Raw genomic sequence first — 26625 nt, 5'->3', positions numbered from 1 at the left:
TAGATCAACTTTTGTGATGCGCGTGCGCGTATGTTAGTGGGAGGAGTCTGTGCAGTTGAGTTTGAGCTGCAGCGCCTGGTGAGTTTAAACTTTCTGTTTGATCAGCAGTTTATCGATCAGTTTAATGCTTACTCGTTCACTGTAACACGGTTAACTGGTTTAACGGTCACCGCTGGAGTTTGACGCTCGTGCTGGAGGTTTAAATGCAGAAATGGCGGCGCTTGAGGCCTGCGTGAGATTAAACACGATTACAAACACACACAGAAGAGAGTGTTAGAGAGACAGACATGTGTGTGACAGCAGTGTGTGTGTGTTTGTGTAATTCGAGTTTATTAGTGGTTTGATTTCGTCAGAGCAACGTTAGCAGCGGTGCTAATATGTTAGCTTGTTAGCATGTGTATGCGGAGGAACGGCGCAATATTTGCGGTTCTGTCACCGAATACTTCTACAGAACTAACCGCACTGGACCGTCATTCATTCAAAACGAACATGTAATAAATAATTTAATAAAGTCATTTACACTTATGTATGCGTCTGTAAACTAAAGTGACTACAGCCGCGCGCCGGTTACAGGCCGCAGATCATAAACACACCAAGTATCCCTGGCTGCAGCTTGCAGAATGGGGCGGGGCAACACGTGTCGCCCCGCCCATAACTTACTCTCATTGGCTCGGTTTTCTTTTAGTGGTGTACATGATATGAGATTCGTTTTAAAATAGTGTAGCCCGATAATTTGTATTATAGTGCTGTGGCTCGTAAGTGATATGAAATCGTATTGTACCTCACGTGTCATTGCAAACAAATGTAGTAGGACTGAGTCGCATGGACTTGTGAACAAATTGTGTTGATGTGTCTGCTGTCATTCAAATTTGTAAATCACAAATTAATAATAATAAAATCCTTCATTATAACACTTGATTAGAGAAATGAATTATGAATTAAATTAATTATAAAATATGTAAAAAAAAATATCACCACAGAGTGAAAATGAAAAAAGTGTATCAGTGTTGTAATATAAACATTTTGATTTATAACTCAACATATGGGTTATGAAAACCAACAGCAGCGCCTGTAAATTAACTGTAAATTACACTCTCACAAAAGTTATAAAGATGTAATATAAACGTATTTTCAAATATCTTAATATTGGGGGACAGAATACAAAAACCCATGTCGTTCGTTCAATCATTCGTTCATAAGGCATGTGCTTGTATGCAACGGGCAATTCTCGAAAAACTGAGTGCATGCATGCACTTTTAGTCTCCCGGTTTCTGCCATAATAGCTCATCACCATCATGAGGGATTATTTTGCATGATTAATAATAGATTCTTTCGGGGGCCTGGGTATCTCAGCGAGTATTGATGCTGACTATCACCCCTGGAGTCGTGAGTTCGAATCCAGGGTGTGCTAAGTGACTCCAGCCAGGTCTCCTAAGCAACCAAATTGGCCCGGTTGCTAGGGAGGGTAGAGTCACATGGGATAACCTCCTTGTGGTCACTATAATGTGGTTCTCATTCTTGGTGGGGCGCGTGGTGAGTTGTGCGTGGATGCCGCGAGGAATAGCGTGAAGCCTCCACATGTGCAATATCTCCACGGTAACACGGTCAACAAGTCATGTGATAAGATGTGTAAAATTGACGGTCTCAGATGCGGAGGCAACTGAGATTCGTCCTCTGCCACCCGGATTGAGGCGAGTCACTACGCCACCACGAGGACTTAGAGCGCATTGGGAATTGGCCATTCCAAATTGGGGAGAAAAGGGGAGGGAAAAAAATAGATTCTTTCATTGACCAAGTTTGCTTCATGCACACCGTCTGTATCTGCTCGATCTATTGATTACCATGTATTTTAGGAATTTAGTCATTTTAATTTATGCCATCAACAATAGCAAACAAGAGGTTGATGAACTGATGAAAATTGTTATGCCATTCTTGAGATAGTTGCGGTGCTTTCACTCGTATTCTATATTGATTCATATTAATTACTTTGAAGGATTGAAACCGATTATCTCTCCTCCTCGCTCCATAAAGGGTTTGGTTATGTTTAAAAAAAAACATTTGTTTTAGAACATTTTCACGTCAGTTTCAGCCTTTATAAATCCCGATTTATTCCTCACTTAAAATACATGGAATTTAGGATTGAATATCACATACAAGTAATCAAATGGTTTGGCTCAACTATTCAATATCTCTCAAAGAGTGATAACACCTGCAATGACAACCACACCTCCTATCATGTATGTCTATGAAAGATGAACGGGCCAATGAGACTATATTATGGGTGAGGCGACACCTGAAAATCTGCCCCATATGTAGCCCCGCCTCATTCTGCAGACTACATAGGGGTTGTGTTGTTGTGTGTATGATAGTGTTGTGTTGTGTGTTGTTGTGTTGTGGTGTGTTTCAGCTAAGAATGGCTCACAGTGACGGCTGAAGGACGGCAGGTGTCTCACACATCTATTGTGAGTTGATCAACATTATATTTCAATTCAGTTTTGGCAGTATGCTCATTGTTCTGTTAGCTTTCTTTGTGGGGCTGATGGGTAAGTTAGATCTGATGTTTATGGACCATTTATTAGTACCCTAACCCAAATCTGCTAACGACTGCTAACGTAACGGCTCACAGAAACAGCGTGTAATGGATGAAAGTCTTGTGTGGAAATATTCATGATACTAGTGATGAAGCACATTGATGTGTTTGCAGTGAACATTTGTTCATTCAGGTCCTGTGGTGTGTTTAAGGTCATGGCCACGGGCTCCTGCAGGACAGACTCTAGCAATGATGTGAGGGAACGCGCGCAGCTGGACGCCATTGGTAAGACGACATCATCACCGTACGTGTAAGTGCCGTGTTTACTGTAGACGATGAACTCATGAGTGTGTGCTGCAGTTTCAGGTGCCAAACTCAAGAGGAAGAAAAATTGGTTTGGAACGGCCATCTATGTTGAAGTGACATCAGAGGGAGAGAGCAAGAAAACCACCAAATCTCACAGCTCATCCAATCCTAAATGGGACGAGTGCTTGACTCTGTAAGACATCAGCACGCCGGACACAAGCAGCTGAGAGACAAATAATAATAGGCTCGTTTAAAATGCCAAACGCCTTGCCTTGAAAGCAGACGAGAGTAGACGGCTGCAGTCAGGAGTAAAATAAGTGCTGTCAAGTCAGACAGTTCTCACTTCTCGTAGTGGATCAGACACCTACAAGATCAAATTCAGATATCAAGTGATTCGTATCCATATGCTTTGTTGCAGATAAAGTGGATGTAATTTAAATTTAGTTGCTTTTAAATGTCACTACCTGTTATTTAATTCCCCTCAAAAGCAGTTAAATTTTTTGCTTAATAAAGAAAAACATATTATAGATATTTTAGAAATATGGTAACTATCACATCTGCGCAGAACTTGCTCATCTCAAAAAAACCTAATATCAAGTGTTAGAGTTATTCATGATGGTCATGTGATGATGTCAGATGTCACTTTGACAGTCAGAAATGCATGAGATTTTGAGTTAGTGAATGACAGCCAATGTCTCCTTCACTGTGTCTTTATGTGAATAAATGTGATTTGATTTGATTGATTTGATTTATATGGCATTAGGGTTTTGTGTGTTCTTGAGGTGATAATAGATGTGTCTTAACACTAATGCGTCTGCTGCAGGAATGTAACGGCACACTCGCAGCTGGACTTCAGAGTCTGGAGTCATCACACACTCAAAGCAGACGTGCTGCTGGGGAGAGCCTCCCTGGACCTGATAGAGACACTCCGCAAACATGACAGCAAACGTACGTCCCAGCTGTCCGAACAACATGTGAGTTTAATGTAAGATTGTAGATGAGTTTTGTAATGTGTCACTGTTGTTTCAGTGGAGAATGTTCGTGAGGTGTTGACTCTAACTGTGGACAGTAAGAATGGTGTCGTGTCCACTGGTGAACTCACAGTCTTCCTGGACGGGCCCTCGTTAGACCTGCAGCACATGCACAATGGAAACTCAACCACTGCTAACAGTAAGAACATCCACATCCCTTAACTTGACCTTTAACAGCTCAACATTACCTCGCTCTCTCTCTCTTCCAGAAGTTCATCAGAATGGAGATGCTCTTCATGAGAACACAGATGAAAGTTCTGCGAGGATTCAGAACAGGTGAGAGGAATTTTCCCTCAAGAAAAGTTGTGCAGGTGTTTTTCTGGTTCTTCGTCACAGCTGTAGATTAATGAGTTCAGTAACGCGCGTGAGCTCTTTCAAAGCCACCAATCACGCTCTGATCTCCAGACCTCTTACTTTGTCTTTGATAAAGGATGGTAATATTTAGAAAATGTCAGTAAATTTATGATTAGCCTTGTTTATCTGAAATGGCCTTGAATGAAAACTAATGTACATCATCAGTAGGGCTGCACGACTGACAAAAATATTAATATGATTATTTACCTTGATATTGTAATTACGATTAATTTAGTTTATTAGTATTTACATTAAAATAATTATTCTGGGTGGATCAGCTGCATGCCATATTCTTTCTGTTGGCTACACATCCAAAACAAGAACTGTTAATGACTTTATTGCTGTTTTATGCATCAGTAAATCAAGACAAATGAACTAACCGGTCAACTTTACCCTCTCAGAAGCATAAAAAACAAATTTTGAATAAATCGTACTCTAAAGCGAGCAACTGACATACAGTATCTCTGATTGGTTAAAATGATCAACCACTGCAAAAACATACATTAAATACAAAGTTAAATGGAACATTTTAATGCAACATGGGTAGACCTATGGAGTGCTATAATTGAAACTTTTCATGATTGGTTAATTATGGCAGTTATAATTGCAATCTTGATTAATTATTTGATTAATTGTGCAGCCCTAATCATCAGTGATCAATACTGAATGTCAACATTTTAATCTAGCTTTCGTTTGTAAATATTGAATGATTGTTAATTTACAAACATGTTTCTGCAGATCTGTGAACGGTACAGACGGGCCTGAGAATGAAGCCCCACCCACCACTGCCCACAGTGAATTTAGCCCCTCCCCCCTCATCAATGGAGATGGAGACTCCTCCCCCTCACACCAAACCCCCAGTCCAAAGGCCACACCCAATCGACAGACTGCCAGCAGTGATGTGAACTGCGCAGCTGGTGAGTGCTGATTTTTGAACCAGACCTGATATCCTGGTGTCCCATCTAGATGCAGTAAGATTCTAGTGATCTTTTTGTCAAAAACAGTTCACAGTGGGCAGAGCTACCCAGCATGACACTGATTTTGTCACACATGCAGTCATGAAACCTTGAACTTGATGTAAAGAGTCTGGAGAGCAAACGTCATGACGTATATGTTTGTAATCTGTGTGTATGTGTGTTAGTGAACGGTGAGGGTTGTGAGGTGTCGTCTGCAGCTGATAATGCAGTTGCAGCTGCAGAGATCTCCTGCAGTTCTTCCTCCTCTCCTGCGGGTGGTGCTGTTGTCTCCTCCTGTGCTACTGACTCTTCATCACCTCCTCCTCCCTCCTCATCAGCAGCTGCTGCTCCCCCCGACTCCAGCCACCCCACCCCTGATGGAGGAAAACCACAACAGCAGCCACCTCCCACCGGACCAGAACCACTACCACCCGGGTCAGACACACACACAGAAACACACACAGATACATTTGAAATATTTATTTATATCCACTCAACAAAGAAATACAAAAAGGATGCATGTTTGCGAGAAACTTGCCAATTACACATCAGTATTCAATCATTATTATCAAGGATACAGATAACAACGCCTACTCCACACACTGCGACTACCAATAATGTCTGATACAGAACAGTCTCTGGCCAGCTGTTTGACCTTCCTTTGGGACATACCTGTAACCCCCTCACTACAAGCCTGTGTACGTGACCTAGACTCCCAAAAATAAAGATTAAGAGTTGACACTTATACTCAATGTTGTTAATACACTGAACAAGTGGTTGATATTTAAACAGTGTAGTGAAAAAGACCTTGTAACAGGTTGGGCAAGGAGGAGGCGGGAACTGGCTAAACAGTCAACGTAAAGTTTAATGATAAAACTCAACATAAAACAAACATAAACGCAGACACACTTGCAATGCGGCCGCGTGCGTCTCTCTCGAACTGGCACCTCCGGATCGTCTTTATCCCTTTTCCGGCTGATTAGCCTGATTCAGGGACAGCCGTGTGTCCTCACGACCTCCTCCTCGTCACAGATCTCCTCTAGACTATGGTCAAACACACACCCCACTTCCAGCACAAACACTCTCTGTTGCATCTTGTTAACAATGTCATCTGGGGTGTTTGCTGTTAAGTTTGAGAATACATCAGGATTTATACACATTTTAAACATGTCAGATTTAACAGTAGAGTGTTTAAATATACCAGAAGCAGAGGTAGCACAATGTACATTTTCAGTCAACAAATCTACAATTCTGTGATGTCGGGCGATGTAAAGGCCGTTATATGCTGGACACCCATTTAATACATAACTCAAGGATTCAGTTACTTCATTATTGTGGTATAAACAGCTGGAGACATGTCTATCTGGAAAGATTCAACATTGTTGCCAAGACTTGTAGTCTTGCTTTTATTGTGAATCTAATAATGTCCTCATCAATTACGGAATTTCTCAATATTGAGTGAGAAACTGAGTGATCAGCTGAAGAGAGACATGCCAGTTTCCCCTGAAATTTCAGTCCAGTCCAGTGGAGCTTTTGCTGCTGTTTGTACAAGTCTAAAAGATGTCTGCATGCATTGGTCTCTGGAAGCTGGTACAATGTTCCATTTTGGCTCACTGTTGCCCTGACAGAAGCCAGTGGGTCAGTTATCAATTCATCTGAAACTTTCAATGTCTCAGAGGAGGACCATTTCCACTCCAAACTAACACCTGTCAAGTAGCAAAGATCATTCCGGTCAGGCCAATCAGACCAGATTCCAAAGCCAGCAGAGTGTGTGTCTAGTTTACCACTTGGCTTCTTCTTAAACCCCAAAAAAGTGGATTCAGGTTCTCTAGCAAGTGGGACTTTATGCCGCTTAATGTCTTAAAAACAGTGATGCTCTTGCAAGTTCATGTACAGTTTTGTCATCAGTGTTTAGCATATTCAGCAGATATGAAAGCCTTGTGGTGATATAACTCCATTCAAAATTAGGTACTCCCAAACCACCTTCCTGTCGACTGTGGAAAATTATGTCACCTTGTAGTGTGTGTGTTCAGGCCAATCCACTTTCTTACTACCTGCACAGTCTTATCATTCATAACTTGGAGACACACACACACACACACGCACACACAGACAGACAGACTGACACACACACACACACACTCACTCTCTTTATCAGTGTGTGTTTATGTTCTCAGGTGGGAACAGAGGAAAGACCCTCATGGCAGAACTTACTATGTAGATCACAACACCAGAACAACAACCTGGGAGAGACCACAGCCCTTACCACTGGGGTGAGACCACCTGACCATAACCTTTAACCCTTACCACTGGAGTCGTCAGTATCGCAGAGCTGCAGGGTTCCTCACTATGAGACACTAGTTTATAACCCAGCTTTGCCTTTGGGTCATTTTCTGGATGTTAGAATGCTTTCTGGTATCTCAGTTTAGTGAGTCACTATCAGCAATCCATTGATAGTTTGACTTCCTGAAGAGTGTAAACACTGTGACTCTTCTGTTTGTTTGAGGGGCCCAACATGTCAACTTCTGACTCAACAAATAGTGTGTGTTTGGGGTGGGACTTTGTTTGTTTGATCAATGGCAGATGGGGGTGTGTGGTATGAGTGTTTGGGAAACATTATTTTTGAGTTTTTAGCCCTTATGAAATGTGTGAATAGAGATCCGAAGCTCAGTGTTTCCTCTACTGGACTCAGTGTTTCCTGTACTCAGTTTACACAAATGTTTTCCTTGTGTTTTTTGTTTGTTTATTTATTTTTGTGAAGATACTGTGATGATCCTCATTTGTGAAGACTGACTCTCTCTCTCTCTGTAGCTGGGAGAGGAGGGTGGATAATCGCGGCAGGGTCTATTATGTAGATCATAACACACGCACCACCACATGGCAGCGACCCACGATGGAGTCTGTGAGGAACTTTGAACAGTGGCAGTCACAGCGCAGTCAACTGCAGGGAGCCATGCATCAGTTCAACCAGAGATACCTGTACTCGGTACTACACACACACACACACACACACACACTATATACCAGGGTTTTCCAAATTTCAGCCAGCAGTCCAACCATATGCACACCATATAAGTGTGACCTGCAAAAACATTTGGGTATTATCCTTTATTTTTAGAAAACAAATCACTCACAAATGTCTTATTTCCCCAAACCCACCCATGCACATGACAAAATGCTGTTCTCTTTTGACTTGATTGAATCCTGCAGTCTAACCTACTTTACAAGTGTCAGAGTGCATTATTTGGGTCTTATTCAACTAGATTGTGTTTCCTGTAGTTTCTTGTCTGGCTCCAGAATTAAAACATTTTATACTGTCCCTCCCTTCAGTACATATGCAGTATTTTCACTATTCATAATTGGATTGTACAGTTTGGAATTCTGCATTCAGACATAAATGTTTTATCCCAAAATCAATGAACGACCTGCACATGAAGACGAGGTAATGCTGGTAATCTATAAACATCAAGCTTCACTTACTGTACTTATTATTTACAGCCATACGTCTCACGACGACTCGTTTAATTTATCTATCTGGCACACCAAAAAAAAGGTTTGGACACTCCTGCAGTACACCATCAGTGCAGTGTGTGTGTTGATTGATTGTCATCCGATCTCGTTTGTCTCATGGTGATTAACACATTACACACAGTGATGATGTCATGTTTAAAGTTCAATCTTCACTCTCTTCTCACTCTCTCTCTGGTGTCTCATGTGTGTCTCTGATTGGTTCTCAGGCATCTATGATGTCAGCAGAGAATGATCCACTGGGTCCACTGCCTCCGGGCTGGGGTAAGACATCGTTTGACAGATATACCAGTAAAAACAACATAGAAATGTCAAAATTTTTCTCATAATGTCTGTTGCAGATATGCAAAATGGCGCCATATGCTAGACAAATTGTGTTCCATGTTCACTTTACATTTGGGGAAAAAAAATGAGGATGAGCTTGTCAAAAAGAGTTCTGTCCTCCATGTTCTTGAACTGACTCGATACCCTTAGTTACTGTTGCTAACGCCATCAGACTTTCCTAACTTTCATTGTTTATGACTGATCAAATAAAAAATACAGTGGGGTTCCTGTAGCTCAACTGATAGAGCATACTGCTAGCAATGCCAAGGTCATGGGTTCGGTTCCTGGAGAACACACAAACTGATACAATGTACACCTTGAATGCACTGTAGGTCAGTTCAGATAAAAGTGTCTGCCAAAGTGCATACTTGTAAAAATGTGAAAGGTCTATTGTTACTTTAGACTTTGATTTAAATCAAAAAGAAAACTAAATTATTTTATTGGTTAGGAGTCACTACTCACTGGAATTGTGTATTGCCATCTGACAGAAATGTTAAGAATAGCAGTATATTTGTTTGCTTGTATCACACACCCCACACTCTTTATGATGATGTCACTTACAGCAGTTTGTGTGTGTGTGTTGACTTCATGTTCTCAGAGCGCCGTGTGGACGCCAACGACCGCGTTTATTTCGTCAATCACAACACGAAAACGACGCAGTGGGAAGATCCACGAACACAAGGGTGAGAATCACATTATGTGACCATATTAATGCTCAAGATCCCTCATTGTGTGTGTCGCTCATCACGTGTGTGTGTGTGTGTGTGTGTGTGTGTGTGTGTGTGTGTGTGTGTGTGTGTCAGGCTGCAGAATGAAGACCCTCTGCCGGAGGGCTGGGAGATTCGCTACACACGAGAGGGCGTTCGCTACTTTGTGGATCATAACACACGCACCACCACGTTCAGTGACCCTCGGACGGGCAAATCTTCTGTGTGAGTGAATGAATCTGACACTCTGTGTGTGTTACTGTAGAGAGTGTGTTTGTCTAATGAAAGTGTGTGTGTTTGTGCAGCATTAAAGGGCCACAGATCGCATACGAGCGAAGCTTCAGGTGGAAACTGGCTCACTTCCGCTATCTGTGTCAGGTATCGATCACTCAACTCTTCAGAACGCATCACACTCTGAGTGTTTGTCATTTATAAACTGTGTGTGTATGTGTTTGTGTGTGTGTGTGTGTGTGTGTGTGTTTCAGTCTAACGCTCTTTCCAGTCATGTGAAGATCACTGTATCCAGACAGACGCTGTTTGAAGATTCTTTCCAGCAGGTTAGAGAAATTATGTTACACACTTGTTTCTAGATGAGACATTTCAAACCCCTCAATTGTTTCATAGTAACTATAGACCAACTGCATCATTTGCTCTTTTCTTCTAATGAGGCCGTCTTCAAATATCCCTTGTCAAATTTAGAAGTTTTGTCGCTTATGGAAACAAATTATAGATCAACACGCACACTCCTTCACTTCACTGTTCCGGTTGCTTCTACAGATCATGAACTTTAAGCCGTATGATCTGAGGAGGAGACTGTACGTCATCTTCAAAGGAGAGGAGGGACTCGACTACGGAGGCCTTGCGCGGTAACACACACACACACACAGTGCAGCGATGTGTTTGCAGGGCTGGAGTGATGACATGACTTTGACTAATGTGATCATGTGACTTGATAAATGTGTTTAAACAGATGTCACAGTAGTTTTTCTAATGTTTTCAGTTGTCGTGTGCGTGTGTGTGTGTGTGTGCAGTGAATGGTTCTTCCTCCTCTCTCACGAGGTGTTAAACCCCATGTACTGTCTGTTTGAGTACGCTGGCAAGAGCAACTACTGTCTGCAGATCAACCCTGCGTCCACCATCAACCCCGATCACCTGTCATACTTCTGCTTCATCGGCCGCTTCATCGCCATGGCAAGACAAGCACACACACACACCATTACACCACTGACGTCTGTGGAAGCATGTGTTATAGCTCTTTTCCTGTGTGCACGTGTGTTTGCAGGCACTCTTCCATGGGAAGTTCATTGACACGGGTTTCTCATTGCCCTTCTACAAACGCATGCTCAATAAGAAACTGATCCTGAAAGATCTGGAGTCAATCGATCCAGAATTCTACAATTCTCTCATCTGGATCAGGTGCGTCTGTCGTCTGATTATTATTAATGATGATGATGATGATGTAAATGATGAGGTCATGAGCTGTCTGATAATTAAATTGAGGGTTATATCTAATATCTGTTTATTAAATGCAAATGCATCTAACTGCTAGAATTTACATCTATCATATTTAAAGCTGAAGTTATAGCAGATACAGCTATAATTATGCCATTCAGGGGTTAATTTTCTCGAAAGCTATAAACACTGCCTCTGTGGTGCTATCAAATTCCTCTTTGTTTTGAGGACCCATCTGTCTAAACACAATAACACTGGCTCAACCAATGGCGTGATTTGGGGGTGGGACTATCGGTTTGTTTGACCAATGGGAGGTGTATTCAGAAAGCTTTATTTTTATTTTTGTTATTCCATTTGGTGGAGCAGAAATGACAAACTTCAGCTTTAATGCACATATTCCTGACTTGCTTAAATGTAGAAAAAGTGGTCAGAGGTGTGGGATTCAGTTGCTTCACTAGATCTCTAAATGAGCAGAGTTTATTGAATGATCTTAGTTGCGTCTTTCTCTGACTTCGTCTGATCAGCACAAATTCAACAAGTGTTATTATATCAAGTAAAGACAACAGAAAATTACTGCATCACAACAACTTCCTGTGACATTGAAGAGCTTAAAATGTAGACTCTAACCTACAAAGACAATACAGCACACAGCATGAGATTAAAAGGTAAAAGAATGTAAAATGAAAAGTAACAAGTAAAAATGAGTATATATATATGATATATTGAATGATATATGTATGAAAAAAATTATATGAAAGAAATCAAGAAACAACATAAATGAAACACAACACCAGATGTTTGCTCTCTTGAAGTAACACACACACACACACACACACACACACCATGCCTTTGAAAGTCAATTTAGATCCTTCAGACATCACAGAGTCTTTTTAAAGCGGTCTGTCGAGTTAGATGATGAAAGCAGCATTTGAAAAGTTTCTACAATCAGCCGTTGGAAATGGATTGACCTCATGACCTCAAGTAAAGTACCAGTGAGTGATGACATCAGACTGATCAGATGTGATTGATTGACAGAGATAATAACATTGAGGAGTGCGGTCTGGAGATGTACTTCTCAGTCGACATGGAGATCTTGGGCAAAATCACGTCACATGACCTGAAAGACGACGGTGCAAATGTTCTGGTGACTGAGGAGAATAAAGAGGAATATATCGGGTAAAACATCGCTGATGCTGTCACACACACACACACACACACACACACACACACACACACGTCTGGACTGATGGTGTGTTTATGTTCTGCAGGCTGATGGCGGAATGGAGATTTTCTCGTGGTGTTGAGAATCAAACCAAAGCGTTTCTGGACGGCTTCAATGAGGTCGTGCCGCTGCAGTGGCTGCAATACTTTGATGAGAAAGAGCTAGAGGTGTGTGTGTGTGCTGGTGTTCGGCTGGTGGATCACTGTTGATTTGAGAACTGAAAGATGAACTTGCTCCATTTCTACATACCTGCACACACACAATAATGCCACATCATTGTTTTTAAAAGTTTTATTTGAGAACATGTTGATCTCCAAAGTTATTTAATTCAGTATTTTATGCCATCACAAGCTGTGGCGGTCAAAATTTGTTTAAATCTAACAGATACAATTTATAACAAGCAATTCACATATATGACAATTTTCAATCAAATTATTTTACTTTAGACATTTAGGAAAAATAAAGTGTCTGGAGCCGCTGTGCATTGCGACATATAGAGAAACAGGATGTCTTTTAGTCTCGCGTTGGCAGACCTTTAACTACAATGATAACGGTCTGGACCATAAAGCAGCTTAAACTGGCCAAGAATCACCCACTTAGACAAGAAAAGCTGTCTAACTGACAAGTTAAGCAATCAATCACAGTCGGGTTTTTCATTTCGTGCCATTTAGGGGTGGGATTACATGACATAAATCACATAATAATAAAAGACCAACACAGGGAAAGAAATGATTTATAGAAAGGCAGTCTCCGTGAGTGATTGGAGGAAAATAGCAGACAATGTGTCTAAGTACAGAACACAAATCTAATCTCAGAGGATTTCACAGACGTAACAAAGCAATCTATAATACATTTCTGTTCGTGGATTTCTGCTTTACGTGCTACTACACTCCTCAAACGAAACTCTAAATATCATTGAAAGATTTGATGTCACTACCTGACAAATGAAGGCAAATCCAGTTATTTAGTCCTCAGAAGTGCTGTATGTACCAAAGCGGACTCTGTTTGCAGTCAGACGGATGAAAAGTCCTGTGTTCTTCTACAACCCAATTCTGAAAAAGTTGGGACAGTATGAAAAATGCTAATAAAACAAAAAGGAGTGATTTGTAAATTATATTCACCCTTTGCTATATTGAAAGCACCACAACTACACATTATATGATGTTTTACGGTGCATCCGGAAAGTATTCACAGCGCTTCACTTTTTCCACATTTTGTTATGTTACAGCCTTATTACAAAATGGATTAAATTCATTATTTTCCTCAAAATTCTACAAACAATACCCCATAATGACAATGTGAAAGAAGTTTGTTTAAAATCTTTGCAAATTTATTAAAAATAAAAAATGAAAAAAAATCACATGTACATAAGTATACAAGCCTTTGCTCAATACTTTGTTGAAGCACCTTTGGCACCAATTACAGCCTCAAGTCTTTTTGAGTATGATGCTACAAGCTTGGCACACCTATTTTTGGGCAGTTTCTCCCATTCTTCTTTGCAGGACCTCTCAAGCTCCATCAGGTTGGATGGGGAGCGTCGGTGCACAGCCATTTTCAGATCTCTCCAGAGATGTTCAATCGGGTTCAAGTCTGGGCTCTGGCTGGGCCACTCAAGGACATTCACAGAGTTGTCCCGGAGCCACTCCTTTGTTATCTTGGCTGTGTGCTTAGGGTCGTTGTCCTGTTGGAAGATGAACCTTCACCCCAGTCTGAGGTCCAGAGTGCTCTGGAGCAGGTTTTCATCAAGGATGTCTCTGTACATTGCTGCATTCATCTTTCCCTCAATCCTGACTAGTCTCCCAGTTCCTGCCACTGAAAAACATCCCCACAGCATGATGCTGCCACCACCATGCTTCACTGTAGGGATGGTATTGGCCAGGTGATGAGCGGTGCCTGGTTTCCTGTAAACATGATGCTTGCCATTCAGGCCAAAGAGTTCAATCTTTGTTTCTCATGGTCTGAGAGTCCTTCAGGTGCCTCTTGGCAAACTCCAGGCGGGCTGTCGTGTGCCTTTTACTGAGGAGTGGCTTCCGTCTGGCCACTCTACCATACAGGCCTGACTGGTGGAGTGCTGCAGAGATGGTTGTTCTTCTGGAAGGTTCTCCTCTCTCCACAGAGAAACACTGGAGCTCTGTCAGAGTGACCATCGGGTTCTTGGTCACCTCCCTGACTAAGGCCCTTCTCCCCCGATCGCTCAGTTTGGCCGGGTGGCCAGCTCTAGGAAGAGTCCTGGTGGTTCCAAACTTCTTCCATTTACGGATGATGGAGGCCACTGTGCTCATTGGGACCTTCAATGCTGCAGACATTTTTCTGTACCCTTCCCCAGATCTGTGCCTCGATACAATCCTGTCTCGGAGGTCTACAGACAATTCCTTGGACTTCATGGCTTGGTTTGTGCTCTGACATGCACTGTTAACTGTGGGACCTTATATAGACAGGTGTGTGCCTTTCCAAATCATGTCCAATCAACTGAATTTACCACAGGTGGACTCCCATCAAGTTGTAGAAACATCTCAAGGATGATCAGTGGAAACAGGATGCACCTGAGCTCAATTTTGAGTGTCATGGCAAAGGCTGTGAATACTTATGTACATGTGATTTTATTCGTTTTTTGTTTTTAATAAATTTGCAAAGATTTCAAACAAACTTCTTTCACGTTGTCATTATGGGGTATTGTTTGTAGAATTTTGAGGAAAATAATGAATTTAATCCATTTTGGAATAAGGCTGTAACATAACAAAATGTGGAAAAAGTGAAGCGCTGTGAATACTTTCCGGATGCACTGTATCTTGGGAATTTCATTGTTTTTTGAAACTGTACAGTCATTTCAAATCAGATGATTGCAACACTCTCTAAAAAAGTTGAGACGGGCAATTTAAGGCTAATAACAATTTGACGAGTTGAAATAACAAGGCAATGTGAAAAAGGAGATGTTAAACAGGTGAGGCAGTCGTGTTATAGTATATAAGGAGCCTCCAAAAACAGCCTAGTCCTTCAAGAGCAAGGATCATTTGAGACATGTCAATTTACCAACAGATGCTTCAGCAGATAATCCAGCACTTTGAGAACAATGTTCCCCAAAGACAAATTGGAAGGATTTTGGGCATTTCACCCTCTTCAGTGCACAATATAGTTAAAAGATTCAAGGAATCTGGTCAAATTTCAGTGCGTAAAGGGCAAGACGAAAACCACTTCTGAATGCGCATGATCTCTGATTCCTCAGACGTCACTGTCTTAAAAAACATCATTCATCTGTAATGGATATAATGAACAAGGGCTTGGGATTACTTTAGTAAACCTTTGTTAGTCAACACCACTCGCCGCTGCATCCACAGATGCAAGTTAAGACTTTACTATGTAAAGGAGAAGCCATACATCAACACTGTCCAGAAGCGCTGCCAACTTCTCTGGGCTTGGTCTCATCTTAGAAGGAAAGTAGAACAGTGGAACTGTGTTTTTTGGTCTGAAGAGTCCACATTTCAAATAGATTTTGAAAAACACAGCCATCGTGTTACCGGGCCAAAGAGGAAAAGGACCATCCAAGCTGTTATCAGCATCAGGTCCAAAAGCCAGTGTCTGTATGGGCCAGGGGTGTGTCAGTACCCATGGCATGGGTAACTCACACATCTGTGAGGGCACCATGAATGCAGACAGATATGTAAAAATTTTGGAGCAGCATATACTGCCATCCAGCACCGTCTTTTCCAGGGACATCCCGGAATTTCCAGCAGGACAGCTTCAAACCACATACTGCCCGGATTACAAATGCATGGTTGTGTGAGCAGAGAGTGCGGGTGCTAGATTGGCATGACTGCAGTCCTGACCTCCCTCCAACTGAGAATGTGTGGTGCATTATAAAGCACACCATCCTACAGTTGAAGTCAGAAGTTTACAGACACTTTAGCCAAATACATTTAAACTCAATTTTTCACAATTCCTGACATTTAATCATAGAAAACATTCCCTGTCTTAGTTCAGTTAGGATCACTATTTTAAGAATGTGAAATGTCAGAATAATAGTAGAGAGAATGATTTATTTTAGCTTTTAGTTCTTTCATCACATTCCCAGTGGGTCAGAAGTTCACATACACTTTGTTAGTATTTGTAGCATTGCCTTTAAATTGTTTAACTTGGGTCAAATATTTTGGGTATCCTTCCACAAGCTTCTCACAATAAGTTGCTGGAATTTTGTCCCATTCCTCCAGACAGAACTGGTGTAACTTAGTCAGGTTTGTAGGCCTCCTTGCTCGCACACGCTTTTTCAGTTCTGTCCACAAATTTTCTATCGGATTGAGGTCAGGGCTTTGTGATGGCCACTCCAATATCTTGACTTTGTTGTCTTTAAGCCATTTTGCCACAACTTTGGAGGTATGCTTGGGGTCATTGTCCATTTGGAAGACCCATTTGCGACGAGTTTTAACATCCTGTCTGATGTCTTGAGATGTTGCTTCAATATATCCACATAATTTTCCTTCCTCATGATGCCATCTATTTTGTGAAGTGCACCAGTCCCTCCTGCAGCAAAGCACCCCCACAACATGATGCTGCCACCCCCATGCTTCACGGTTGGGATGGTGATTTCGGCTTGCAAGCCTCACCCTTTTTCCTCCAAACATAACGATGGTCATTATGGCCAAACAGTTTGATTTTTGTTTCATCAGACCAGAGGACATTTCTCCAGAAAGTAAGATCTTTGTCCCCATGTGCACTTGCAAACTGTAGTCTGGCTTTTTTATGGTGGTTTTGGAGCAGTGGCTTCTTCCTTGCTGAGCAGCCTTTCAGGTTATGTTGATATAGGACTCGTTTACTGTAGATATAGATACTTGTCTATCTGTTTCCTCCAGCATCTTCACAAGGTTCTTTGCTGTTGTTCTGGGATTGATTTGCACTTTTCACACCAAACTACGTTCATCTCTAGGAGACAGAATGCGTCTCCTTCCTGAGCGGTATGATGGCTGTGTGGTCCCATGGTGTTTATACTTGCGTAATATTGTTTGTACAGATGAACGTGGTACCTTCAGGCATTTGGAAATTGCTCACAAGGATGAACCAGACTTGTGGAGGTCCACAGTTATTTTTCTGAGGTCTTGGCTGATTTCTTTTGATTTTCCCATGATGTCAAGCAAAGAGGCACTGAGTTTGAAGGTAGGCCTTAAAATACTTCCACAGGTACACCTCCAATTAAGTACAACTCCTATCAGAAGCTAATTGGCTAATTGTCTAAAGGCTCGACATCATTTTCTGGAATTTTCCAAGCTGCATAAAGGCACAGTTAACTTAGTGAATGTAAACTTCTGACCCACTGGAATTGTGATATAATCAATTAAAAGTGAAACAGTCTGTCTGTAAACAATTGTTGGAGAAATTACTCCTAAACGTAGTTGTCCTAAACGACTTGCCAAAACTATAGTTTGCTAATATTAAATCTGTGGAGTGGTTAAAAAAATGAGTTTTAATGACTTCAACCTAAGTGTATGTAAACTTCTGACTTCAACTGTATATAATGGATGAATGAGGGAAAATTCCACTTTCTAAACTTAACAAACTTGTGTCTTCAGTGTTATTAGAAGAAATGGTGATGTTTCACAGCGGTAAACACTCGACTGTCCCAACTTTTTTGGAGCGTGTTGCAATCATCCGATTTGAAATTACTGTACATTTAAAAAAAAAAAAAAAAAAAAAAAACATCATATAATGTGTAGTTGTAGAGCTTTCTATATAGCAAAGGGTGATAATAATTTACAAATCACTCATTTTTTTTTTTATTAGCATTTTTCATTCTGTCCCAACTTTTTTGGAATTGGGGTTGTACTAACGGAAGATTTGATAAGATTGGATCAAGAAAGTGTTCTCCGAATGTGTGTGTTATATGCACCAGATGATTAGAGCACAGACTGTGGCTGAGACTCAACTGAACGCGTGTCACAGTGGCACTTTCAGTGTAAATAGTTTTGTCAAGTATAAAGGGAGTTGGCTAGTTTTGTCCTGTTAGACTGAGCTGCCCACCTTTTGTAAGTGCTTCCTGGTTTGACACATGCAGTTTTAGGGTCTGATGCAGAACCAATTATTCTGACTCGGAACAAAATGTAAAAGAGTTCCAGATTGGTCACCAGCACACTGTCTGTCCACTGTACATCAGTTCACACTGGCACTTAATGATGGCATGATCGGCGAGCATTGACTGTCACCCCTGGAGTCGTGAGTTTGAATCCAGGGCGTGCTGAATGACTCCAGCCAGGTCTCCTAAGCAACCAAATTGGCCTGGTTGCTAGGGAGGGTAGAGTCCTCGTGGTCGCTATAATATGGTTCTCGCTCTCGGTGGGGCGTGTGGTGAGTTGTGTGTGGATGCGGCAGAGAATAGCGTGAAGCCTCCACACGCGCTATGTCTCCGTGGTAACGCGCTCAACAAGTCACGTGATAAGAAGTGCGGATTGACGGTCTCAGACGCGGAGGCAACTGAGATTCATCCTCCACCACCCGGATTGAGGCGTGTCACTACGCCACCACGAGGACTTAGAGCGCATTGGGAATTGGGCATTCCAAATTGGGGAGAAAATGGGAGGAAATTAAAAAAAGAAAAAATGATGGCATGATCTAGATTTCATCTGTGTCTGTGTGTGTGTGTGTGTGTGTTGATGTGTGTGTGTCTGTCTGTGTGTTGTAGGTGATGTTGTGTGGAATGCAGGAAGTGGATCTTCAGGACTGGCAGAGGAACACAGTGTATCGTCACTACACTCGCAACAGCAAACAGATCATCTGGTTCTGGCAGGTGTGAATCTACTCAACTGAGCACACTCACCTTAACTCATCACACTTATCACTTGCTAAGTTTACATCCAAGTTGCAAATTTAATTTATGCAAAAAAATTAGAATATTGCTAAACAATTTATAGTAATGCATCATTTCCATCCCATGTTTTCAAGAGAATGAAATCGTGACGTGTGGTGAAATAGGCACATATTTTCACATAACACGTCATTTTGCACTGTTTAGAACTTTGATGTAATATTCCAATGTCTGCTTCAAATTTAGAAAGTTGAGAAATGTAAAACTCAACCCTAAAATGGGCAAACAATCTCATTACACGTTTCCTATTCATTTTAAACGAGAGACGCGGTGCCGCTTTCCAAGCTCGTTCACGAGAATTCTGCCGCTTTGTCGTGCACGACTGCTTGCAGCGCACACCGCACAAGATAAAAATATTTTATCTCTCCGCGGCTGCCACTTGTCACTGACCAATCAAAGCTAAATTTATTCACAACCAATCAAACGACGTTTAGCTTTTGTGTAGTCAAAAACAACATGGAGACGAATGTACTCGCTGTTGTTGAATTTCCTCTTGACAAATAGCGTTTCTTTGATCGTTTATAGAGACATACATAGGAAAACAGCGAGTCGGTGTACCAGATGAAAATACACTACGGAAACATTTATAGTTTATGTTTGGAAGATAAACGACTGTACGATGTATACAAATGGGCCATGGACCATCTACTTTAATTTTCTCTTCTGCAACAGGTGTCTGAAACATCAACTTTAGATAAACAGAAATACAATTGCCCAGGCGAGTGTTTTGTGGATTTTGAATGTTCATTTCTAGCCGTCCTATTTTAATGATTGATATGATGTTATTTATACTAAACCAATTTGCAATAAAAATATGAAATAACATGCAGTCTGTTTCTATAGTCATTAAAGAAAATGTGGAACTCATCAAATGTGAAGACAGATGGCAAGACGTCATCAATATTTACAATTATATTATTTAGCTATTAAACCTTGATATAATTTTATATTAATTAAAAAAATATATATATTAACATTTTTAGTTATAACACATTGTATGAAAAAATAAGTGGCATTTTCTTTGTGCAATCACTTATATGAAAACTGCTACAATATTTACAGTAATCGCGTCAGAGACAGTATCTGAGCTGAAGCAATATTGCACTTCTACTGGCGCACGTCGCACCGCTTCTCGTGTGAATCGAAAACGCCTGTACAAACGAGAGGCAGCAAGAACGCAAACAACGCCTGCCGTTCACTGCGTCCCGTGTGAAACTGCCTTTAACCCCTTACACCCGAAAGGCATTTTGATGATTTCCGAGCTTATAACTCAACATATAATAATTATAATCAATAAAAAAATAGCAATCAATTTGGTATCAATGGTATACATTTTTAGAAAACCTTTCAAAATGTAAGAAAATATATTTGGATCCTGCTCAGAGACTCTTATGCTACAACATTGCTGACAAAACATAAAATATGAGTGCTAAAAAATAAACTTTTCCTTTATTATTCAGTTTCACATTATACCTTTTCAACAGGAAATATGGATGTTCAAAACATTTACTTCAGTGTTGTTCTCAAACATGTCAACTATACAAGGAAAAAATTTGTTGATAGGACAAAACAATCCAAAGTTATAGAATATTGAGCCATGGTTTCCAAGGTGGCCTTTTATCAAAGTGTCCAAAAAATCTCTCCAAACCATAATTCATGTGTTTTATTGAACATTAAAACAGAATAACGGAAAACTGTGAATGCAAAAATCTCAAATAAATATAAAAACACATTAAATTATTTAAACTATGTCCCATTTGAAACATTTCACTTCCCTTTGGCCTGTAATTCCATAACTCCAAAAATTGAGCGCCCTTTTGTGCACAGACTATGTACAGGTGCATCTCAATAAATTAGAATGTTGTGGAAAAGTTCATTTATTTCAGTAATTCAACTCAAATTGTGAAACTCGTGTATTAAATAAATTCAATGCACACAGACTGAAGTAGTTTAAGTCTTTGGTTCTTTTAATTGTGATGATTTTGGCTCACATTTAACAAAAACCCACCAATTCACTATCTCAAAAAATTAGAATACATCATAAGACCAATAAAAAAAACATTTTTAGTGAATTGTTGGCCTTCTGGAAAGTATGTTCATTTACTGTATATGTACTCAATACTTGGTAGGGGCTCCTTTTGCTTTAATTACTGCCTCAATTCGGCGTGGCATGGAGGTGATCAGTTTGTGGCACTGCTGAGGTGGTATGGAAGCCCAGGTTTCTTTGACAGTGGCCTTCAGCTCATCTGCATTTTTTGGTCTCGAGGACTTTTAAAAGAGGACTTTGGACCACTGGGCAACAGTCCAGTTCTTCTTCTCCTTAGCCCAGGTAAGATGCCTCTGATGTTGTCTGTGGTTCAGGAGTGGCTTAACAAGAGGAATACGACAACTGTAGCCAAATTCCTTGACACGTCTGTGTGTGGTGGCTCTTGATGCCTTGACCCCAGCCTTAGTCCATTCCTTGTGAAGTTCACCCAAATTCTTGAATCGATTTTGCTTGACAATCCTCATAAGGCTGCGGTTCTCTCGGTTGGTTGTGCATCTTTTTCTTCCACACTTTTTCCTTCCACTCAACTTTCTGTTAACATGCTTGGATACAGCACTCTGTGAACAGCCAGCTTCTTTGGCAATGAATGTTTGTGGCTTACCCTCCTTGTGAAGGGTGTCAATGATTGTCTTCTGGACAACTGTCAGATCAGCAGTCTTCCCCATGATTGTGTAGCCTAGTGAACCAAACTGAGAGACCATTTTGAAGGCTCAGGAAACCTTTGCAGGTGTTTTGAGTTGATTAGCTGATTGGCATGTCACCATATTCAAATTTTTTGAGATAGTGAATTGGTGGGTTTTTGTTAAATGTGAGCCAAAATCATCACAATTAAAAGAACCAAAGACTTAAACTACTTCAGTCTGTGTGCATTGAATTTATTTAATACACGAGTTTCACAATTTGAGTTGAATTACTGAAATAAATGAACTTTTCCACGACATTCTAATTTATTGAGATGCACCTGTATGTGCGCTCTGGTTCTGTTATTGATCCCACACTGAACACATGACACGTGGATTGCCCAAATGTGGAATCCGACACTCTCTAGAGATCCAATGTGAAACGATCTGACACATCTATGACGTGAAGAATCGTGTTTCAGTGAGATGCTTCCAGAGAACAGCGTTGCTAATAGAGATCGCCGTTAACACTAACCACGGTAGCTCACAGGACACTGTTTGACTAATATCTCTGGATTTACTAGATCAGCTATATTCGTTGTAAAGATAACAGTCTAAGCTTTAAAACGACACTTATTTTGTGCAGATCAAGCAAGTGGTTTTTTAGTTATACCATTATATATTTTTTTTGGTGATCAGCGCCCCCTAGATGGCCCTGTACTGGGTCGCTCCAGGTTTAAGTGGTTAAGACACGCCCACTGTTCTGATTGGCTAACATCTTTGTTGAGCGTTTGCCCACCCGCCATTACACGTTCCAAAAATGAAAGAATGAAAACATACAAGTGATTTACAAAATCCACTTAAGCACTCACTCCAGACAATCGTTGATAGCTGTATGTCCCAGTGTATGTGAAGCACACAATCAGATTTCAACAATTGATTGACTGAATTACTGAAACCTGAACAAAGCCGGCACACTGTTGCTTCCCAATACTTCAGGCAGAAAATATTTGGTGATAAAATAATGCAATGGAAAGCTGACAACAGTGTAAACAGTCCAGACTCACACGAGCTTTGAATGTGTATTTAATAAATCTGTATTCATCTGTAAAGAGAGTTATAACAGATGGTGGGCTCACGGGTTTCCCGTCTCCGCGTTTACACGCTTCCCATGTCCACAAATGCAAGATGTTCGCCAGGTGGGAATTACCCTGCATGATCGATTTCCTGCTCGTCTTTCTTCACGCTCCTTGTTCTTCTAGCATAATTTAATCTCACATCGATACTTTGGGAGGAATTATGTATTTCTTTGGTGAGTAACCATGTAATAAGCACAATCCGCTATGCGTTGGAGTTCTGATCATGGGTTATATATGCATTAAAAACGGCTGATTATATAATTCACATCAAACAATCTCAGGCAAAAATTATAATTACATTCCTTACGCACCGGCATTACTGTCGTGTCTAATATAGTTGGCACTGCTCCATCTTTAAATTCAAGTTTCTTTGCAAAACCTGAATCGTAGTTCTCAAAAGAGTCCATAGAGAAAATGTGCCAAAAAGTCACTCATTCCTCCTAACGTTGGGATCCTTCAGAAAGGTTATGCAGAGATACAGTTTGTTCACAGACAGGAACACAATTACATCTGTGTCCGTTACTCCACATCTTTTCGTTGGTTAAAAGCAGCAAACTATAGTAACAATAGTGCAGGTTCCATTGTTAGCATCACTCATCCGCTCTCTCTTTCTGAATTCACCGTGATGATTACGTATGTTGCGGAGGCGGGACTATGCAAATGACTCCTATCTTCTACATCACAGATTTCACTTGAAAGGGTTACTTTAAGCATACACACTTAAAAAAGCTTTAAATACAACAAACAAATCAACTGAAAATAAACACCTGGAACACCTGCTATGACTTTCTAACCTTTCACCTCTCATGAGTTTGAATCCCTGTTATTAACACACATCGCCACTATTAACAAAGCTATGTATTAAGTCATATTACATATAATAATGGAATGACCTCTTTATAATTACCTGGAAAATGAAATCAAATATGCCTGATAAAAGTAAATTATGAAGGATTTTTACTGATATTTAACTCCATCTGTCTAAGAGATAATGAATATTTCTGCCATCACCCATGTTTCATTTTAAACATTTGAATATAAAAACATAGATGGAACATTAAATTCTAATCAGCTGATAAAATTGGATAGAAATATATCTGTCACAGTCGGCACTGGACAGGTGAACTCTCTCATTTATATATTACTTTTTCTCCTCTTTTCTCCCCAATTTGGAATGCCCAATTCCCAATGTGCTCTAAGTCCTCGTGGTGGTGTAGTGACTCGCCTCAATCCAGGTGGCGGAGGACGAATCTCAGTTTCCTCCACGTCTGAGACCGTCAATCCGCACATCTTATCACGTGACTTGTTGAGTGCGTTACCGTGGAGACATAGCACGTGTGGAGGCTTCACGCTATTCTCCGCGGCATCCACGCACAACTCACCACACACCCCACCGAGAGTGAGAACCACATTATAGCAACCACGAGGAGGTTACCCCATGTGACTCTACCCTCCCTAGCAACCAGGACAATTTGGTTGCTTAGGAGACCTGGCTGGAGTCACTCAGCATGCCCTGGATTCAAACTCATGACTCCAGGTGTGGTAGTCAGCGTCAGTACTCGCTGAGTTACACAGCCCCCCCCCCATAAGAGTGTGCGGGTGATCTGAAGACGTATAAATCTGTAAATTCTTTTGTCGTTGGGTTTCTTGACAAATGACATGAACGAAATGGTTATTAACTGGTTGGAAGCTTTAAAAAAATAATGTTTCAATTAAAAGGGATATTGTTCTGTTCTAGTTGTACAAAATAAACTTTTTTCATTAATGACATTTGAGATGCTATTGGTCTGATGGTTAGTAATATTAGATGCAAATTAAGTCACTTGACTTTTTTTTATGCATATCTAGAAATGTATTCTGTAAATGTGTTTCCGTCTTAGTTTCTGCACAGGTCATTTTATATAATCCACCTATAGCGAGTGCAAACGTTTATAATGTGCTTTTTAGAAAATGTGTTCACCTGGTGTTTCAGTCTAGCATTTTTTTCTGTGATATCGAGTTCGCTTAAAAACTCTTGGGATGAAAACCAGCTACTGACACTCATCTAACACTGGTCTGTTGATTTATTTTACTTACAAATTATCCCATATGAATGTTTCTCCTGCATTTGATTTGGTCTAGCGAGAGTTTTTCTACTCATTGTTTTAAAGGTCTAAAGGAGAAAATGGGTTTCTGTTTATTTACTGCATTGAATTTTGTCATTATTGGATATTATATTGCGCATGTGTGTGTGTGCAGTTTGTGAAGGAGGTGGATAATGAGGTCCGTCTGCGTTTGATGCAGTTTGTGACGGGCACCTGCAGACTTCCACTCGGGGGCTTCAGTGAGCTCATGGGTGAGTTAAACACCATCATCAGTCACCACTCGTTATGTGATTTTCATCAACTATAGACATCAGATGTCTGACATGCCCTTGACTTTCCTCCTCCAGGAAGCAACGGACCTCAGAAGTTCTGCATTGAGAAGGTTGGCAAAGAGACATGGCTGCCCAGGAGTCACACATGGTGAGTTTCATGATATTTGAAAGTGAACGTCACAGATAAAGCGTGACTCGTCTGACTCGACATGCTTCTCTTTCAGCTTTAACCGACTGGATTTGCCTCCGTACAAAAGCTTCGAACAGCTGAAAGAAAAGCTGCTCTTCGCCATCGAGGAGACGGAAGGATTCGGTCAGGAATGAAACATCTCACCGCTTTACGGCGACACGTCCAGCCAAGTAAAACAAACCATGAAACTTGCACAGATAATTACCTATGTAAATAAGCTATTTTGTCATTTTAAACCAAATCTTAATATAAGACCTCATTTAGCGATCTTTACGATAACATGATTTCCCATGAATATGCAAGTGTTTCAGCTTCTCTGATCTTTTAAGTGCTGATATCGTAATAACACTTTTGTGTTCTGCGTTTGGCAGGTTTTTGAAATGAGCCTGAATAAAAACTATTAGAGAGGATTTTATAGTAGAACTCCAACATACGGCTCTAGTTTTATAGAGCTTATACTGAATGATTGTAGAGCTTGATCAGGTGCCTGGGGTTTATTTCCTTGTCTTTATTTTTGTTGTGTTGATGGACATTACGTTTGATTAAGCGATTGCATGGCTGCATACAGAGTGGGAACGATCATTTGACTCAGACAGACAGCTGTCTCACATATCATTCAGCAGGTCAGGATTGGCTCATGACAGTATTTGCCGTTTGTCACTTTCGAGTGTAAATCAGTATTTGATCAGAAGGGCAGCAGCTGAAGTCCGTTGTGCTTTTAGCACTTAATTCTTTCTGTGGCCTTTTGACTGTCAGTTCAAACGGGAGGAAAACTGTGTCCATGACTATCTTTCATATTAAAATATATGAATTTAAACGAACGTGCATGTCTCTTGTGTTCTTCCAAACACAACACTGGTGAAGACCTTGTGTGTGTGTGTGTGTGTGTGTGTGTATTTATATATGATGGTATGAAGATTTCAAGGTTATATTTGTGTGGTTTATTCATTTGTAATTACGATTGGATTTAAACAATTCAGTTGTTAGTTTAGGTGAATTTCATAAAGTTTAATTCA

The 26625-nt window shown here is 40.7% G+C and overlaps 1 protein-coding gene across 2 annotated transcripts; it reads left to right on the top strand.

Annotated features, from left to right (window-relative positions):
• Nucleotides 1–26430, top strand: LOC127434124 (NEDD4-like E3 ubiquitin-protein ligase WWP1). Of its 2 annotated transcripts, XM_051686623.1 has the most exons (25): nucleotides 1–78; nucleotides 2408–2462; nucleotides 2743–2815; nucleotides 2891–3029; nucleotides 3660–3784; nucleotides 3866–4006; nucleotides 4077–4143; nucleotides 4960–5138; nucleotides 5363–5612; nucleotides 7355–7450; nucleotides 7989–8163; nucleotides 8915–8969; nucleotides 9628–9712; nucleotides 9833–9961; nucleotides 10042–10114; nucleotides 10222–10293; nucleotides 10514–10602; nucleotides 10768–10927; nucleotides 11019–11152; nucleotides 12224–12364; nucleotides 12457–12577; nucleotides 19075–19179; nucleotides 25302–25398; nucleotides 25495–25567; nucleotides 25644–26430. In XM_051686623.1, the coding sequence occupies exons 3-25, from the start codon at nucleotides 2746–2748 to the stop codon at nucleotides 25741–25743; spliced, it is 2676 nt and encodes an 891-aa protein (XP_051542583.1). In that variant the 5' UTR covers nucleotides 1–78; nucleotides 2408–2462; nucleotides 2743–2745; the 3' UTR covers nucleotides 25744–26430. The 2 variants fall into 2 exon arrangements, with proteins under 2 accessions (XP_051542583.1, XP_051542584.1); XM_051686624.1 differs by lacking the exon at nucleotides 1–78 and having other exon boundaries at nucleotides 94–2462.
• The last annotated feature ends 195 nt before the right edge of the window (nucleotides 26431–26625 follow it).

Source organism: Myxocyprinus asiaticus, chromosome 44 (genome assembly GCF_019703515.2).
Source record: "Myxocyprinus asiaticus isolate MX2 ecotype Aquarium Trade chromosome 44, UBuf_Myxa_2, whole genome shotgun sequence".
In the NCBI taxonomy this organism is placed as follows: Eukaryota; Metazoa; Chordata; class Actinopteri; order Cypriniformes; family Catostomidae; genus Myxocyprinus; species Myxocyprinus asiaticus.
This window is presented reverse-complemented; position numbering and strand designations above follow the sequence as displayed.